Genomic DNA, 18,442 nt, shown 5'->3' with positions numbered 1-18,442 from the left:
GAGGCTCCGAGGATTACTGCCATGCAGCCGACCGAGCCTCGAGTTAACCGAGCGGACGCCAGGGGATGTCAGGGTTATGAAGAAACACCACTGGCAGAGAGGAGAAGAGTAGTACACTGTTGAGGGAAAGTATGAATTCACTTCTCCAGCGGTGCCAATTACGCACAGAGATGCGCTGAGCAACTGGCACATTCATCAAGAAAAAGCACTACAAAAGGTAAGGAGATATTATGTCAAGACAGAATACGTTAGAAATAACTTCATAGCCTGTCCGTTTAGTTTCCTTCGATAAAGGTAATGAGAACATACTTCATCTGTAAATGAAATTAAGTTTAAAACGAGAGTTGTTTCGGCTCTTAGGTGAACGATTCTGACTCACCTGAACTTGTGACATGCGCAGCGTTTGCTCCCGCTGCAGGTGTGATTACAAATGTGGCTGTTTCTTTCCTGCAGCTCTTTTACTGAGGACCTGTCATCATCTGGCTGCCACCAATGACGGTCACGTACACAGCCAGAGTTGCAAACGCCCGTTTCTGTGGCTTCTCCAAGCTGCTTTTGGCCTGGAAAGGCAGCATCTACAAGGTGCTGTATAAAGAGTTCCTGGCTTTCTTTGCCATGTATACCGCCATCAGCATCACTTACAGGTAAGACAGAGAGGACAGCCGCTGACACGTCCATCAGCGCTTTCATTAGATTTAATGACTCTGTATCACTTTTCACTCTTTTAGATTTTTCCTGTATGATGAGCAGAAGAGGTATTTTGAAAAGCTGGCAATTTACTGCAACCACTACGCCAGTCTCATCCCCATGTCCTTTGTACTGGGTAAGCACTCATGATGTTCTTGTCAACATACACAAGATAACACAAGAGGGGACAGAATATGAGCCACAGCATGTCCTAGGCCTTTGTACAGTGTGACGTTTGCACCTTTGATTTGGGGACTCTATGATATGATTGGCTAAATAACACATGAGAAATTTACATTCTTATACTTCTTATAGGTTTCCATGTTGAGGACCTTCGGCTCTAGAGCTCAAGACCTCTGTTTGATAGGTTCATAGCTTGGGGGCATGTTTACGTGACCACAGGAGGGAAAGTTGACATTCTGATGTAATAATTAGAATATTGATTATCTGATTTGATCTGACTCTTTCTTCACTATGTACTGATCTTTTTTCATTCATTCATAACTTTTTTTCCCTAAGATTTTAGCTAAAATACTTGCTAAAGCTTATGTATACAGTTTGTGATAAGTCAAGATTAACTGACAATATTGGCTCTCTGATGTATCAGTTGGGCTCCATAGCAGAGATTACAGCAAAGCCAAAACATTTTTTCATTTTGCTGGGGGCCCCTGAGGCCACAGTTAAGGTGACCTGCTGGTCCCTGGACTCCACTAGGGAACCCAGAGGACAGTACTACATGTCTGATCTGTGTCTCCAGAGTATCACCTGTGTCTCCTCTCCACTGCTGTTTGCAGGCTTCTATGTGACCCTGGTGGTGAACCGGTGGTGGAGCCAGTACACCAGCATCCCGCTCCCTGACAGGCTCATGTGCGTCCTGTCGGGGGGCCTCCAGGGGAGCGATGAGCGAGGCCGCCTGCTGAGACGAACCATGATGCGTTACGCCAGCCTGTCGGCCCTGCTCATCCTCCGCTCTGTCAGCACGGCCGTGTTCAAACGTTTCCCCACCATGGATCACGTGGTGGAGGCTGGTGAGTGGGTACAGGGATGGGGGGGTGATGATGGCGGTGGTGGTGTCCATCCTTAGCCAACAACACCCACTGTGATTTTGCAGCTAATTAGGCATGATCTTATACAGGTATCCAAGGAAGATGAATACAACTGAAATGATTAGTGAAAAACTCTTTGCTGCTATTTCAGCCAGTGCACCTCTCAGTAATACACTGAGCTTTGTAGGTCGTAACGTTTCTCACGCTGGACTCAGGAGGTGACCAGAAGTGTTGTACATGGAGTGATGTGTTTAGTCACACACTCACGTCACGAGTGTGTGTCGTTTCCTTTCCTGTACATTCTCTACACCAGCGAGAGCAGGAGAAACCACAAGGACAAGCACATCTTGAAACTCCCTGGTGATGAAAAAAACCCCGTTTATCACACGTCTGTTCCAAGATCACGAGACGCTGGTGTAATGCAGTCCTCCCCTCTCGGCTCTCTAAATGAATTGTGTTGCAACTTTTGGTTTGATTTACACGGTGACATTGTTTTTAAGAGTTGTAAACAGTAATGATAGATTTTATCAGGCTATTTCCTAACTGATAGAGCTATAGTGTCTTTAAGTGCTCACTCGCTATTTAATGACTCACTTGGAAATCAGACACAAAGAAAAGTCTGCTAAATCATACAGAACACTGAATCCCTTTCTGTGAGCCAAATTTTATTATTAGAATTAGGAATAAATGAATCTGAGGTGTGACGTTTCAGTTTCTGCTGTTTGTGCAGGATTCATGTCAAGAGAGGAACGGAAGAAGTTTGAGGGTCTCCACTCTCCTTACAACAAATACTGGATCCCCTGCGTTTGGTTCACCAACCTGGCGGCTGTGGCCCGCTGCGAGGGCAGGATCAAAGACGATCACACACTCAAACTACTGCTGGAGGTGCAGCATTATAAACACACACACACACACACACATACCATTACACCGATGATGTGGAACTGCAGTTCTTTTAAATTCGCACAGACATAAAGATAGAAGAGTCAGGACGAATGCTGTAAAGTGACCTCAGCAAGTCTCTCTGTTTGAACAGGAGCTGAATGCATTCAGAGGGAAGTGCAGCATGTTGTTTCATTATGACATGATCAGTGTTCCCCTTGTCTACACTCAGGTAAGTGCTCTGCTGCTGGGGATGTATTTTGACACTGCTGCATGCACCTTATTTGATCATACTCAAATCTCTAATTGAACTCTGATTTTCATGCAACGATACACTCAAGTTTTGTCTAACATTGTCGGAACGTCTGCAGTGAAAAAGAGAGGAAATTCATGCCCATCCAAGAAAGGCCAACCAACTCACATTGTCTATAAGAAAAATAAATAGCTCTATTTCTGGAACCCTGATATAACTCAAATTAATTAGTCCTTTTTAGTCGTATTCCTGTCAAACAGATCAACTCTTTTAAGCTGACCTTATTCCCAGCAGGCGTTTGACTTGTCCTGGAAGGAAAAGCACAGGTGTAACTAATGACATTAACAACTATTTCATTTAATTGTCCCTGTAAAGAGCCAGTGTGCACAACACCTGAATACTTGCACACCTAAATGAAATACTTCCATTAAGGTTATCAGCTGCACTTGTGTTTGGCAGGACAAAAACTAAAAACTAAAAAACTAAAAAAAGGTTAGAACTGAAACTTATCTCCATAAATATCTATCCATTACTTAAAAAGCAATGGGTTAAATTAAGAAGTTATTATTTACTAACTGCTTGCATTACATATCATCCCGTTAAAGTAAGGTTTGTTGGATGCTTTTGTTTCTACTTGTTTGAATTTGTGCAATAGACGAATAAAAACATGAAGGAAAAAGAAGTAATTTTGGAGGAAGAATTGAAAGACGAGCGTAACATGCGAGCAATCACCTCTGCTTTTCCCACAGGTGGTGACTTTGGCAGTGTACAGCTTTTTCCTGGTGTGTCTGATTGGTCGCCAGTTCCTGGACCCCAGTCAAGGCTATCCAGGTCATGACCTCGACCTCTACGTGCCCATCTTCACCCTGCTACAGTTCTTCTTTTATGCCGGGTGGCTCAAGGTCAGAAAAGAGGGTCACATATCATATGTTTTGATACCTGAGCACAATATAAAGACAGAACAATGTCAATGATCCGTGTCGTTAGCTTGTTACATATTCTGTTACGCCCTGAAGGTTGCAGAGCAGCTGATCAACCCTTTTGGAGAAGACGATGATGACTTTGAGACCAACTGGTTGATAGACAGAAATTTCCAGGTTTCTCGATGTTAACACCTTTTACACATTACTTTGAAGTATTCTGTTATAATATACCCTCTAAATATCCTTGTTTGATTGTGTTGGCTGACATTTTGCAGTCCCACATGGGACAACCTTGGTTAATTTTACCATCATGTCTCAATTTAATTACAATATAACTGTAATGGGATTTGCCCTGTGCTCTTTATGTGAATACTTTATCTTTGTGAGTATGTGTTGGCATTTTGCTCTGCAGGTGTCCATGATGGCTGTGGACGAGATGTATGGAGATCTGCCGATGATGGAGAGAGATCGCTACTGGAATGACTCCAACCCCAGACCCCCCTACACCGCCGCCACTCTCTTTGTCCTCCGCAAACCCTCCTTCCAGGGGTCTACTTTCGACATGGCGTGAGTGTCTGGGTTTTACCTTCTCATTCCACGCGTGCTCGACTTGTGACTGTGACACTTTCAGTTTGAGTGCCCCCACTGGGTGGGAAAATCTAGGTGTTGAAATTGAAAGTATTCTGCCTTAATTCAAGAACTAGTGTGACGTAATTGGGGTTGAGAAAGAGTAAAAAATGTCCAAACACAGCAACTGTTTAGTATGGTACTTACCAGGACATCTCTCTTGACAGGATCCCTAAAGAGGAGATGCACTTCCAGCCTCTGGAGGACATTGCTGAGAATCTGGAGGAGTCAGGCGGTCGTCACCCCAACATGGCCCTTTTCAACCGCCTACTCAACGCAGCCCCCTCCCCTACTGGCCTCATGGGAGGAGCTCTTCGCCGCACCTCAGCACAACTCCAGAGGCTACGCCACTCCCCCAGCATTGACCAATGCACCAGCGATGATGATGATGATGACAGTTGTAAAATAGGTAAAGGTGGGTCTCTGCCATCAGGGCTGGGGCAGGACACCCAGAGCACCGTGTGCAGTTTCAGGGAGGAGAAGAGCGCTAGAACGCCTCTGCTGGAGATTCAGTTTGGGGCGGAGCAGGAGAGGCGAGGAGGGCACCCTGCCGTCAATGAGAAGAAGGAGGTGAGTGGGGTGGAGGGGAAGAGTGATGAAGAGTGGCAGATGAGGGACGAAAGAGGGAAAGCGGAGAGTACAAGGGGGGAGACCCAAGCTCTTGTGTCACTGCTCCCCCCCCCTCCACAGTCCTCAAGAGAGACGACGTCCACTCAACCAGCCTTCGCCATTCCTGACACCTCCCGTCACCCCTCTGCCTTCCTGTTTTACCCGGCTGCCCACTCCAGTCTGGAGCACTGCAGCTCCCAGCCAGCTATCAACCAGAACAGAGCTGTGCCCGCCATTCCCAAACCTCCCTTTGGTGGAAACAAAATGTCCCTCCTCACTGTGCCGTCTTACATCGAACCTCAGCGTTTTCGCAGTGTGAGCATGGGATCAGAGCTCACTGGGTCTGGTGGACAATAGGTTGCGATGTTCCCATGAACTTCTGACTGTGTGAAACCATAATGTTTCTGTGCACGTTTTCACAAGTGAAATGAGTCATATATATGGAACTGTGCTTCTGATTTTACGTTGAATCTGCAGCACTTTTTGGAGCTGAGAGTTTAAAAAAAAGCAAAGAAAAGTAAAAGATTGTTAAATATGTTCTCCCATATTTTGTTAAAGAAAGTAATAGCTCCCCATATTTCCAAAATATCCTCCCACCTTACTGATGATGTTTGAAAGTCAACTGTGAACTGTGCTAAATTTCTGGGTCCTGGGAGGAAAGTTTGGTATTTGAAGGTACTATTAGGGACCTCAAAGGTGCACCCTGACATTTTTCAAGGTACAAGGTACATTTATTTTGCACATCCCATGCCAGTTTGTGATGTTTCCAGGCAGGATGTTTTCTATTTCTCTTTCGCCTTCTTAAGTGTGTTTAAAGATAAAAAATATATATTTCTGGTTGTCCAGTTATCTGCACTTTATATTGCAGAATATGAATATATTGCCTGTTACTACTGACGTCTGTACTAGTGTTTTAGCATGAACCAAAGTTTGGACAGAAAATGGTGCTGAAATTAAGACAAAATGGGCGACTTTTCTTTGTTCACTTTATTTTCCTTGATTAGTAAAATATCCCTGCAAATAGAATGATTTCTAATGCCATTATCTTGTATATTTTCAAAAACTTAATTTAAACAAATATTGAATGAAATAACACAACAGTTTTACATTAATGACAAAATGAATAGTCATTGTTTTGCATTATTTCTAATGAAAATTGTATCTTACCTGCAAAAATAAATGTTTAGATATCATACAATGCAGTATGGAGCAGACAATTTGGTGGTTATTGAAAAGCACACATTTAGTTATAAAACAGATAAAATAAAAAGTAATCTATGACACTGACTATTTCGTTTTTACGTTAAAATATCACTGTAATACCAACATTGACCAGCAGGGGGTAATAGCAGCAAACCAAATGGAGCACAGAGAGCGAAGAGCTCAGTCAATGAAGAAAACGACACAATCTTGCTTTCCATCCTGCCCGTGAGTGGGCTGCACTCCTCCATTTCTCCCTGCGGATGGAGGCTCCTACCTGGGCTGCAGCCGGGGGGAGAGCGCCCTCCTGGCCTGGGTGGACTGCCTTTGCTTGGACAGGAAAGACTGAGCTGGGCCTGGAGCTCTGGAGTCCTTACACAGACTGTGCTGCTGCAGAGCTGGGGACTGCAAGAGGCAAAAACAACTGTCACCTCTTAGTGGAAACACTATAATACTAAAATGTAGGCGCTGACACCTGCGATCGCTAATAATAAAAAGTACTACTGCTACTATTACTCTACCATACCAGCATAAACTAACATTTAGAGCCATAACAGCTCTACAAATTTGTAAACACCCAACAAAATGTCACTGGAAGAAGCACATGGGTAAAACAAGACCAGCGCTCAATCCCTGTAAGTGGCTTGGTTGTGGGAAGCCAGTACGATCCGCCCTCCTGGTAAACCTCCTATATACTTGTGTATCAGAGAAGGCACTTGGCTGTCCACACCCTCCCCATGGCCAAAAGTGGACTTATCAGTGACAAAGACTGCAGTACAGGGGAACTGGTCATAACATCCCAAATCTGGGAGAAAAAAGGCAGAGAGAAATGTGTTGCGTAGCTGTAAGGAAAGTGTTCATAAAGTACAAATTATGTTTTGCTTATGTTTCAGGACTTCAGAATAAGACAAACTATACTAGATATTGTCACTTCTACACAACCATTTGTGGACTACAGTGTTTGATTCTGTTTGATTCACTATGATTTAGCACGTGCATTTCATTAAACGATACAACACAGGATAATTACACCCCTACGAATCTTTTTTAACTTTCATGTACTTCTGATTGAAGTACTCACCATGCTTTGCCAGGCTGTCAGGATCAGTCTCTCCTCTTGTTCCTGTCTGGACCTTGTATCATCACCCTGTGTGTCCTGTAGCAGTCACATTTGAAATTTTACCAAATCACTTAAACACAGTGAAATGAAATGCCCAACAAGAGTGTGGACAGACACTAACTCACCTCTGGGGCAGCTGTCGTCATGGTATCACACGGTCTGGCTTCCTGGTTGCTTGTCATTATTCCAGGTATATCACAACACCAACAAATCCAACCCGAATATAACCAAAGAAATGTTTGCGAGACTGTGCGACTTGTACACCAACGGCCCCCCTGACCTGCTCCATCTGTCTGCAGCTCAGCTCTTGGCTGTATTTTGCAGCAGAGGCCCTGGTTTTGTTGTGTGGCAGACAGAACAATATGGAGAGGTGCTGCAGGCTTAAGTGCTCTGGCTCCTCGCCACAGTCAAAGATGCCATCCTGCTGACTCGGGCACATTCGCTGTTGGACAGTCATTCACTGGGGTGGGGATTACTAGGTAATCACCAAAACACAATGCAATTAGCTTGACAATACATATGGCATGTGTTGAAATGTAGTACATGAAGTATCTCAGCATAGAAATCATGACCTGATAAAGCAATAAAATGCATTTGTGCTGTTAAGAAGAGAATATGAAGGATTTCTGCTCATTCCTGTCACTTGTGTCATATCACCCTCTGACGTTTCCACAAAGATCCATGAGTTAGCGTGCATGTTTGTTTGCCTGTTTAACTGAGTCATTGTCAGTTTCAGTGACCCAGAAATACCGTAATTCCCCTAATTATCACTTGACCAGCATCAAAGGCCAGCACTATCAGCATATCGTACAAGATCAAGCAACAGAGAAAATGTGTGACCAGTGACTAGTTGTCTACTGGAGCTCTCTACTTCTTGTCTCCCAGAGTCAGTGTTAACAAAGGTCAACCTATTCCAGTCTTTGCGCTGGCTTCAGGGGAAATGTGGTTTATGTTTTTGTCATTAAGTGTGAAAACACAAGTGTGGGGGAGGATTTCAAAGAACTGTGTTTGTGTGCGTTTTTCTTTGGAACCAGGAGCACTGAGGTCAGCAGGCAGGCTTACCGACACTGTCTAATTTAAGACTCAGATCTACTCTGCAGCTCCTCACAACTGATCTGACCATATTTACCACATGGGTGCACATTTCACTTATCAAACGTATGTTTGTATGTATATGCCGCTGCGTGCTTTCAGTTTGTGGGACTTTGTGGAGAGGAAACATGCTCCTGGAGCGGAAAAAAAGTGAAAGAAAAGAAACTGAGAAACAAAAATGTGGGAAGAAAAGAAACTCTCATAGACATGTTTCTTGGAATCTGCCTCATCTGAAAGCTGCGAATGTTTACTCTGTTATGAAAGAGACGCAGATCACAAGGCCGCAACAGACACATGAAGCGCCGCAGATTCCTGTTAGCCTGAACATCTGTTGCGAAAGCTTCCTCCTACTACTGTAGTTTCTGAGCTGCAGTCTCACAGACTGAGATTTCTGCTTCATCCCAATCAGTTTCTGAGCATCAGCTCATCGCATGAATCAAACTTCTTGAAGTCTGAAAAGGCAACTTATACCCATAAAAATCCTATAGGCCTAACTAAAGGAGAATTGTGGTTTCTTACACCTTAGGTATTCATTTTGTAAATTTGACCATCATTTTTATCGGTTATGATAACGCTGTACTCACAAAAGTAACTGTTGAGGTCCAAAGTCCAACGCAGAAAGAAATACCAGCAGTTTAGTAAGTTTAGCCAGATCATCTAAACCACTTTGTTTTGAGGTAAAAGTGAAAGTGGGCACACCTGAGATGTCACTAATAACCACCATAAGTCATTGCACAGTAATGCAAAGTAAGTGCAGTAGGTCAAAGTTGAACCAGGAAGTTGGTAGATTACAACAGTTTAGGTAATCATTTTACTGTTCGTCTTTGTTTTGTCTTCCATCTACGAGACTCACCTGGGGGATTTGTGACGTGTGTGACGTCAAGACAAACAGATAATAAATACTGATGGATACAGCTGCATTCGAACGCAGTTTGAAAAATATTTCATAAAAATACTCTTAAACAGAATCTCAACACTCATGTGTAGCAAAATCACACCAAAACATTCATAGGCCTTAAATTAAAAACAACATGAAAATACAAATCACTGAGAAAAATGTACATCTGTGAAAAACATTCAGCTGTTGTATCTTATTCCTTTCCAAAACAGGAAAGAAACAGGAAATATCTCCTGAAGAAAACATCTTCACCCATGAAAACACACACACAGTTATGCCAGTACATACATACACTCACACATAAAAAGAATTCATCAATATTTGTTTTGATTTGTTTGTTGAGTGAAATACACACTCATACACACTGTTTAAAATGACAACACTGTGCAAAAACTGGATCTAACATGCTCTTTCAACTGAGTAAACACACATGACGCCACTCAGTGTTTATTGTACCAATTCTAACCCTGTACTTTCACATTTGTTTTTGTCTGGTGTGTGTGTGTGTGTGTGTGTGTGCGTGTGTGTGTGTGTGCGCGCGCGTGTGTGTGTGTGTGTGTGTGAGCGTGTGTGTGTGTGCACGCGTGTGTGTGTGTGTGTGTGTGCGCGCGTGTGTGTTTCGGGCACTCCCTGTCTTACACACCCTGCTTCATGAAGAAGTACTCTCTGTGCATAAGGACCTGTCTGTCTGGTTCTCTCTGGTTGCACGCGTAGGTCTGTGTGTATCTGTCTGTCTATCAGCCCTGTCTGTTACAAGCTGGTTCTCTCTCTCTGTCACACACACACACACACACACACACACACACACACACACATACACAATATCCTTTTGGCTGTCTGCTGTACTGACTTTGTTTAAACAAGACTACTTTATCAGTATTGTCTGACCCAGAATGAATCAACTGTTTGTTAATGGTCTGTCTGACAGTGCAATGCTATCAAGATAGATGCCAGTAAAAAGTCTTGTTTCTGAGGGCTGGGTAACTGTGTGTGTGTGTGTGTGTGTGTGTGTGTGTGTGTGTGTGTGTGTGTGTGTGTGTCTCTACAATAATCATAAGTGTGTATTACCTTATTGTCCTTTTTCATCTTTATCTGAAGGCAGTTTGTCATTAAGGGAAATATGCGTATCTTGCCGAGAGTAAGATGAGAAGATCAGTAGAACAGTAAATATAAAGCTACCACACGGATAAGCTTAGCTTTCAGGTCTGTGTGGGCATATATAAGTATTATCTGGTTCTCTATATAGAGTGACAGTAGTTGCCAGAGTGGGATCTAGGACCCCCCCAGGGGGTTGAATATTGGGGATCCAGATTAAAGTAACTATGTTTTACTGCCTAGTCATCAGCACAATATGTACATATAAGGACAATTCTGTTCAAAGGTTTTGCTCCTCACTCTGTTGGCATTAACTCACACTTATATAATTCTGAACCAAGTTATATTTAACAACAACAGTCTTCTCAGATGTGGTTCCAAAGGATAGATTTTGTAAATCTAATTAAACAGGGTCTCATGCAGAGACATTTTTTTGGCAGGGGGTGAGATGGGGGTGGAGGTGAAGAGTCTTTGATATGAAAAGGCTTGAAAACCCCTACACACTGTGTGCTCACTGTTGGATCAGTCTTTACGTTGTGATTAGTCAAACAGATGCTGTATCCCCAACAGGTGTCTCTGTTTTCCGTGTGTTATGAAGTGAATCCTCAGCGTGCAGCGTGCAGCTTCCTCTGCCCGGCCACACCGCTGTTTATGTCTGAGCTGCGGCCCTCAGCAGTGGCCAGTGGCAGCAAAACATGTTTTTCCCTCTAGCATCTGAAAACTGGGCGGACAACGTCTCCACCGTCAGACTGCAGGTTATTATCTAAGCCAACCTGAAGATGTTATTATTTCTGAGGGTAAGGTGGAGCAGACTTCAGGGCTGGGAGGGAAGAAGGATCGCTTTCTTGTGACATTCAGATCAGTTCTCACATGACTGATATTCACAACTGATATTTAGATTTTAGCTCTTGATTTCAGTTGAACTATATTAAAATGAACTTTTACAATTTCACACCAAAAAAAGAAAACTGATAGCCCAGCTCCAGACCTCTGAATCACCACCTGCGTCTCTGATTTACTTAGCGATTCAAATGAAGTGAAATAAAACGGCGAATCAATCTGATTATCTTCTTGATATAAATAACTTCTTCCTCTGTGGGCTCATTTAAAGAAGCCTTGACCTCAGAGATTTGAGAGCACTGAATGTATGAGCTACACAGTCTGGAAATCAACAGTGACTAACAGTATGTCAGAAGCCAGACATCTGTGTGCACAGTTACCTTCAGGTACATTACCATTAGCTGTAGGAACACGCAAGCTGAATGTTCTACCTCAAGAGAAAAAACTTTGTTATGTGATTTTGGTCCATTCAAGTCTAGTTTTATTGCTCACCATATGAGGATTTAAGGGCTACACTTTTTAGTATACTTAAGTCCTTTCACATGAGTTCTTCTGGTTGGATGATTATAAAAAACATGTCCATGTGGACTGGCAAGTACTGGACATTGTACGTGCACAACATAATAAATAAGTGACTAACCGACTAACATGGACACTGTTTGTTGTCTGAAAAAGGTGCTGTTAATCAACTGATTCATGAATTTTGGATGTTGCTTGAACACACCAACAGGGAGGGACAGTTTTCCAAATAGTGTCTCTGTTGGACATGTGACTGGAAAGCAGCGCTGAGAAAAAATAAAGCAAACTACATGTTCACTGTGAAAGAAAATCTTTAACTGTACAGAAGTGAAGTTAAAACAAAATCTGCATCAAAAGTAGCAAATCAATAATAAACTACAGATCAGTGACAAATTAAAGGAACAGTTTGACATTTTGGGAGATGCTCTTATTTGCTGAGAGTTAGACTGAACCACTCCCATGTCTGTTGCTAATGGTCCATCTGACAGTGTAATGTCATCAAGACAGACGACAGTACATAGACTTGTTTTGAAGGGTCGTGTGTCTAAAATGAATATAACTGTGCCCTTAAAGCAACCGGGAGATGACATATTTCCGTATTGCTAAGACTAAGGAGACAAGCTGTACCAGCTGCTGGCTGTAGCTTCAAATTTACTGCACGGAGTGGTATCAATCAATCAAGGAAAACAACAGCATAAAGTGTCTTATTTTTATACTCATCAAACCATTCAGTGACCTTCTGTGCCCTGTATGAAGGCATCTGTATTAAATGTGTCTCTCCACTCATTCATTCAGGTTTTTCTTTTAATTTTCCTCCCGTGTGTATACGATGTGTTTTGGCAGATAGTCATCGGTAAGGCAAAGGGCCCACAATTTGCAGTTAAAGCGGTAAACGTGCAAAACAACTGGCACGGCCCTGTAAACAAGAACATGTCGAGAGATCCAGCAGCTGCAGGGTTACACATCTGCATTGAGAACAGATGGAGAGGGGAGGGGAGGGGTGGAGGAGGAGGTGGTGTGGGACAGCAAACAAGTGTACTCGAGGGCTGAGGGGTGACTAGTTAAGGCCCCACTCCCCGAACTGACCTCTCCTCCTCCTCCTCCCTTTATTCCTTCTGTCTTGCCTGCTCCCATGTCACCCCTGGGCTCCCTGATGGATGCTGACAGTAACGGCTGCCCTCTGTCCCCCAACCCATCACCCCCACCCATCCACACCCCTCCTCCTCCACCCCCCCTTCCTCCTCTCTCCTTCCCTCTGCCCGTTCAGCGCTGACCACGGTGACCTCGCTTTGGAAGTTGCCGTCCTTGCGGCCCGGCCCGGAGCTTCTCGGGGGGGGGGGGGCAAAATGTCTGAGCCTGGCTGTCAAAAGCACATCCGGGACGTGATCTGCCACCCATCCATGACTATTACTCTCTGGTGGACAGTTGTGCTTCTCAGCGCTACAGGCAAATCACTGCATGTCTCCGAAGAAGCCAAGATGGAGTTTTACTGCATGTATCAATACTTGCGAAGTGAAATGTAAGGAACATCATTTTCGATGAGTCAGCTTGACACCTGTGCTAAGAAAGCGGTTACACAATGTATCACAAGTAAGATTATCACCACATGTCAATCTTTTTTTTTTAACTAGGGTGTGGCATTGTCTTTGAAACACACACGTACACACACTCCTTCCCACTTCCTGTTGTGCAATTTCATAAAGTACCGATGTGAAGGCCGAACTTGTTGAACTGGATGGAAGATGGCAGGTAATCAGCACAGAAGCCGACATTGGAAATAAAACTGGGGCAGACACACACACACACACACACACACACACAAAAGCACACACACTCTGTGCTGACATGGGTCAGTAATGATGAAGTAAACTTCATGAAATAGCAGATGAGGGAGGAGAAAGTGGAGGATGTCATCTTTCGGTGGGGACATGTATTATTCATGCTGTCAACGGAGACATTGGTGAAGTCACAGGAGTGTAAGTAATAGCGTGTGTCACATAAATCAACAGCAATGATGACCTCATTTTACCGCATAACTCCCTCCGCCCACACACTCTTTAAGGAGCTCCAGATGCATGAGGGTTTACACACACACACACACACACACACCTCAGAAACATGTGTACACTTAGGTTTTGTCTTTTTCTCTCTGTGTATAATCCGAATAAACAAGTAAAATAATAATACAGATACATTATGTGAATGGCAGCCCTTTATACTTTTTAACCCTAGAATTACACCAGAGCAATCTTTGCCTCTCTGTCCCATGCGCACGCACGTACGCACACACACACACACACACACACACACACACACACACAAAACCAGTCAAGAAGAAGTACTCTGATTTTTTACTTAAGTAAAAGTACAAATACAACAATGTAAAAATACTCTACTAAGAGTCCTGCATTCAAAGTCTTAGCAGCCTAGTTTGACCGTTTGGGAAATAATCTTTTTTATTTTTTGCCAAGACTTAGATGAGAAGGTTGATACCACTCTTGCATCTGTATGTTAAATATGTTAAATATGTTAAATATGTTAAATATGTTAAATATAAGGCCGCAGCCAGTTAGCTTAGCTTAGGACAAAGACTGGGAACAGGGGGAAACAGCGAGCCTGGCTCTGTCCAAAGGTAAAAACACCTCTAAAGCCCATGGATTAACATGTTGTTCCAGACTGTTTACTCTTGGCCAGTGACTCCGGGAAGCTACTGCACCCAGCCAAGAAAAGCACCCATAAAACCACAACATGTCATTTTTACACTTTGGTTTTTATACAGATTAAAAAAGATATAATGTGTTGATTAGTGAGTTTTGGAGGTGCTGGTACAGTGGGTGGATTTTGTCCCAAAATGTTGAACTATTGTTAAGAACAGAAGTATTACCATCTAAACTTACTTTAAGTATCAAAAGTAAAATGATGCCTCCTGCAGAAAAAGCACCCCTGAGACTAATATATTATCAGATATTACGTTAGTTATATTGTTAACTCGCATGCATTGGTGGTGGAGATGTGACTGGTTTTAAATACTTTACAGTTAAGTAGTTTAATCCAGTAGTTCCCAAAAAGGGCCAACCCCAAGATAAATCTCAGAGGTCATGAGATGATTAATGGGGTAGGAAACTTTTAGACTCCTCTATAATGCTTTATTGTGAAATATTGGAGTAAGTTTACCTGAACCTGAAAAGTGACGAGGCCCCAATGACACAATGCGTTTTTGTGGTTACAAGCTTGAAACGTTGGTAATCACTGGTTTAATCTTTAACAATATATACAAATATAAAATATGAATACATTGTATTTTATTGACTTATTGTATTTCACTCTGAAATGTAGTGGAGTACAAGTATAAAGCAATAAAGAAATGGAATTATCAAAGTAAAGTGCAAGTACCTTAGAATACAGTACTTGTACTTGGGTAAATGTACTTGGTTACTTTCCTCCACTGCACACAGTCACGTAAACACACTGCACACTGTTTTCAGCTGTTGTTGTCTGACAGCTCATGCAGGTGTTGTACCTGGCAGCGAAGCCAAACGCCCGTCCAACTACCACCACCACACCTGGCTGCAACCGCAGACAACCACATGGCAATAAACTCTCTTTCACACACACACACACACACACAGACATGAGTGTACATGGCAACACACACTCGTAGCCACTGATGAGAAGATAACTGCGGTACAAGTCATTCCCATTGTCAAAACACAGACACAACAGACAGACAGTCAGTGAGGCAGCAAGAAAGGCAGACGCTCTCACCATGCAAAGATGAAATTTACTGTAGCATGCTGCCTCCTTCCCAAGACAAAAAAAAAGCTCTGAAATCATGAGCTTCATTTTCCCATGGCCTCACAGCCACACAGAAACAAAACGAACCATATAACAAACTACAGACGTGTCTGGTCGGCCCTGTGGTGAAGGCCTTAAAATACACTCTATTAAGCGCGTTTCCTTTTCAGCTGCACAAAGCAACATGCCTTGTGATTGCAAATATTTCTCCACTGATTTTTTTCCCCCATAAGTTCCCAAATCTCTCTACCCCAATGTTTCTGAGAGACAGCGGGACAGGTTGTCTCTCGATTCCTCGCCTCGGGCCAACCTGAATCCAGGACGGGATGTCAATAATTTCCCAAGCCTTTATTTTCCGCCTCCGTTCGTGGCAGTTCTTGTCTTGTCTTGCTGCCTGTTGTTTTGCAGCTCAGGAGCCTTGAGAGGTGATCTCATCTGCACCTCGCTCCTCAACCCCCGCTCCCAAAACAACATTGTATTTATCGGACCAAAATAGCCACCTCAGGCTGGAAAAACCCAAGTCAAGACAAACTGAAATAGGCCAAGAGTTTCCAAGGAAGCCAGTCTGGGCCGGAGGTGATGCTTTTGACTGACAACAGCCACGGGGCAACAGAGCAGGACTCTGCATTTACTGCTGTAAGGTGACGATTAGAGGCAGATATAATAAAAGCTCTTAGTATTCTCGAGCTACAGAAGAACAATAGAAGTACAGGGGGGTGGACACATCAACTGTACAGTGTAATACAAGCGAGAAAAACAAAACTATTTGAGCTCCAGAAAAGCAGCATTTGATGGAGGGTGATGTATTTGATTGACACTAATTATATGGATGTTTCTTTTTCATGTGCATCCCTGTAATGTGATGCTTTCTGACAACATTAGACGATTTGTAACATTGACTAAAGGCTGGTAATCCAAACTAAACGTTATTATCATCAGTATTTCTGATGTTATGTTGAGGATCGCCAGTCCGGTCGATTCATTTGTTTTTATTTAGCTCAAATTCACACATTTGTACAAGTACGGTTAGTGACATGGTTTGACTTGAGCAAAAGTCAACTTGAGTAAATGTTTTTTATTAATTATGAGGCTGTTATTAGACCATAGTCGGATTATCGTTCTGTAATCAACTATCATATATGACACCTTCAGAATTCTTCGAAAAAGCTTTTGGGAACAGAATTTTCGAGGCAAAACTTTCAAGGCTTTTCACGTATATAATTCATCATAAATCTTTAATGAAACTATTCACATCAAGTATCTCTTCATTTTCAAAGAGCCCTGGCTATTTTTAAACGAACAATGGAAAATGAATCCATATTTGAAACTTTGACAGGCAGATAAATGGAAGTTGTTGACTCGGGACTGAAAGGATTAACGTCACATTTTTAATTGATTGTGCCCTGGTGTTGAACCTGTGCCTCTCCACTGTATTCACCGAAAGGAATAGTTTGTTGTTGTTAATGTGAGGTTGCCAGGCAACCAGCAAAAACGTCTGTAAGTCACTGCTCCAGGCCAAGAAATAGTCCAAAACGACAACTGCAACTTGTAGATTTAACACTTCAACACGAGAGATAAAACAGGTGAGCTTTACAGGTGCTGGTAGGCAGATTTTGTTACCTTTGGACAGAGCCAGGATACCTGTTTCCCCCGGTTTCCAGTCTTTAGGCTAAGCTAAGCTAAGCACATCCTCGTGGTAGCTTCATATTTACTGTACAGACATGAGAGTGGTATCAATCTCAAATTGTCCAATTATTGCTAGAATGTCCTTGTATTTTAACTTTACATCTGAAGTTGATCAATCAGCTACAATATTAGCTTTCTATCAGTGTTGGTTAAGCTAGTGTTTTGGACTCAGGAGACCCACAGAAGCCACACTTTCAGTCTGAGTGGCTTTGCTAACTCTCTCCAGACACCGGTGAGATAATTTGGGCTATCTGCCCTCAAGTATAGACTTGAGACACACACATGAACAAACAAGACACACCACAACATTCACACAGACAGACAAACATTGACCCTCCTCTACTCTGCCAAAGGAGGGAGGAAAAAAAACCCTGAAGAATTAAAAACACATTCCACTTCCCGTAAAGCCGGGAGAAGGAGCAGTGAGTCACTGGAGCAGTTTGAAACGGGCCCTTTTTAGTTTCAGACTTTGAACGTCTACACGTGGAGCTTTTAACCTCCATGGGTCCTCTCAGTCGAATGTCATTGATGGTGCCGCTCTCCTTCCTTCATCCCAACTCCTGCTATTTGTTCAGTCGCTCCTAAAACAACATTCACTGACTGTGACACACAACGGCTCGTCTGAAAGTCACTCATCTACTCAGTTCAGCTGCAGGTCACATAGGTACTCTATGTTCTGGATAAGATGATTTATGATTTTAATAAGCCTTTTTGCCAAATATCTTTCTTTATAGTTCTTAATGGTCAGAACATTTAAACGTTTAACACTCACATATAACCACAAAATGACACACATAATCACACATAATGCACGCTCCCATCAAGAAAGCCACACATTTAATCACAGCAGAGTGTTTGTAATAGGCTTCCATCGTGATTTTTTTTCCCCCCACAATGAGGCCAGGAAAATGTTTTACTGTAAAGTCAAATTGCCATCATTGTGGGAATAAACCCTCCTTCTCGCTTTCTTTTCATCTTTCCGTCTCCTCCCATCAGTCCAGACAGAGGCCCCCCCAAAAAACAGACCTGAAACCCCAAAATGATGCTGGTTTTCCATTTGGTTCGCAGGCAGCATCCTGAGTCACAAGACAGCGGGTCCCACTCCAATTACACACATGCTGACAGCTTAACTGACTCTACTGAGGACGAGTCCATGGTATCTGTTCTCTC

General features: G+C 42.9%; 1 protein-coding gene across 1 annotated transcript; it reads left to right on the top strand.

The window, feature by feature from the left end:
• Positions 1-492: 492 nt before the first annotated feature.
• Positions 493-5,384, top strand: LOC139302983 (bestrophin-2a-like). The gene is made up of 9 exons (XM_070926655.1): positions 493-644; positions 729-823; positions 1,482-1,715; positions 2,464-2,618; positions 2,770-2,847; positions 3,618-3,770; positions 3,885-3,965; positions 4,204-4,358; positions 4,586-5,384. The coding sequence occupies exons 1-9, from the start codon at positions 493-495 to the stop codon at positions 5,382-5,384; spliced, it is 1,902 nt and encodes a 633-aa protein (XP_070782756.1).
• Positions 5,385-18,442: the final 13,058 nt, after the last annotated feature.

The sequence above is a fragment of the Enoplosus armatus genome, chromosome 2 (assembly GCF_043641665.1).
Source record: "Enoplosus armatus isolate fEnoArm2 chromosome 2, fEnoArm2.hap1, whole genome shotgun sequence".
In the NCBI taxonomy this organism is placed as follows: Eukaryota; Metazoa; Chordata; class Actinopteri; order Centrarchiformes; family Enoplosidae; genus Enoplosus; species Enoplosus armatus.
This window is presented reverse-complemented; position numbering and strand designations above follow the sequence as displayed.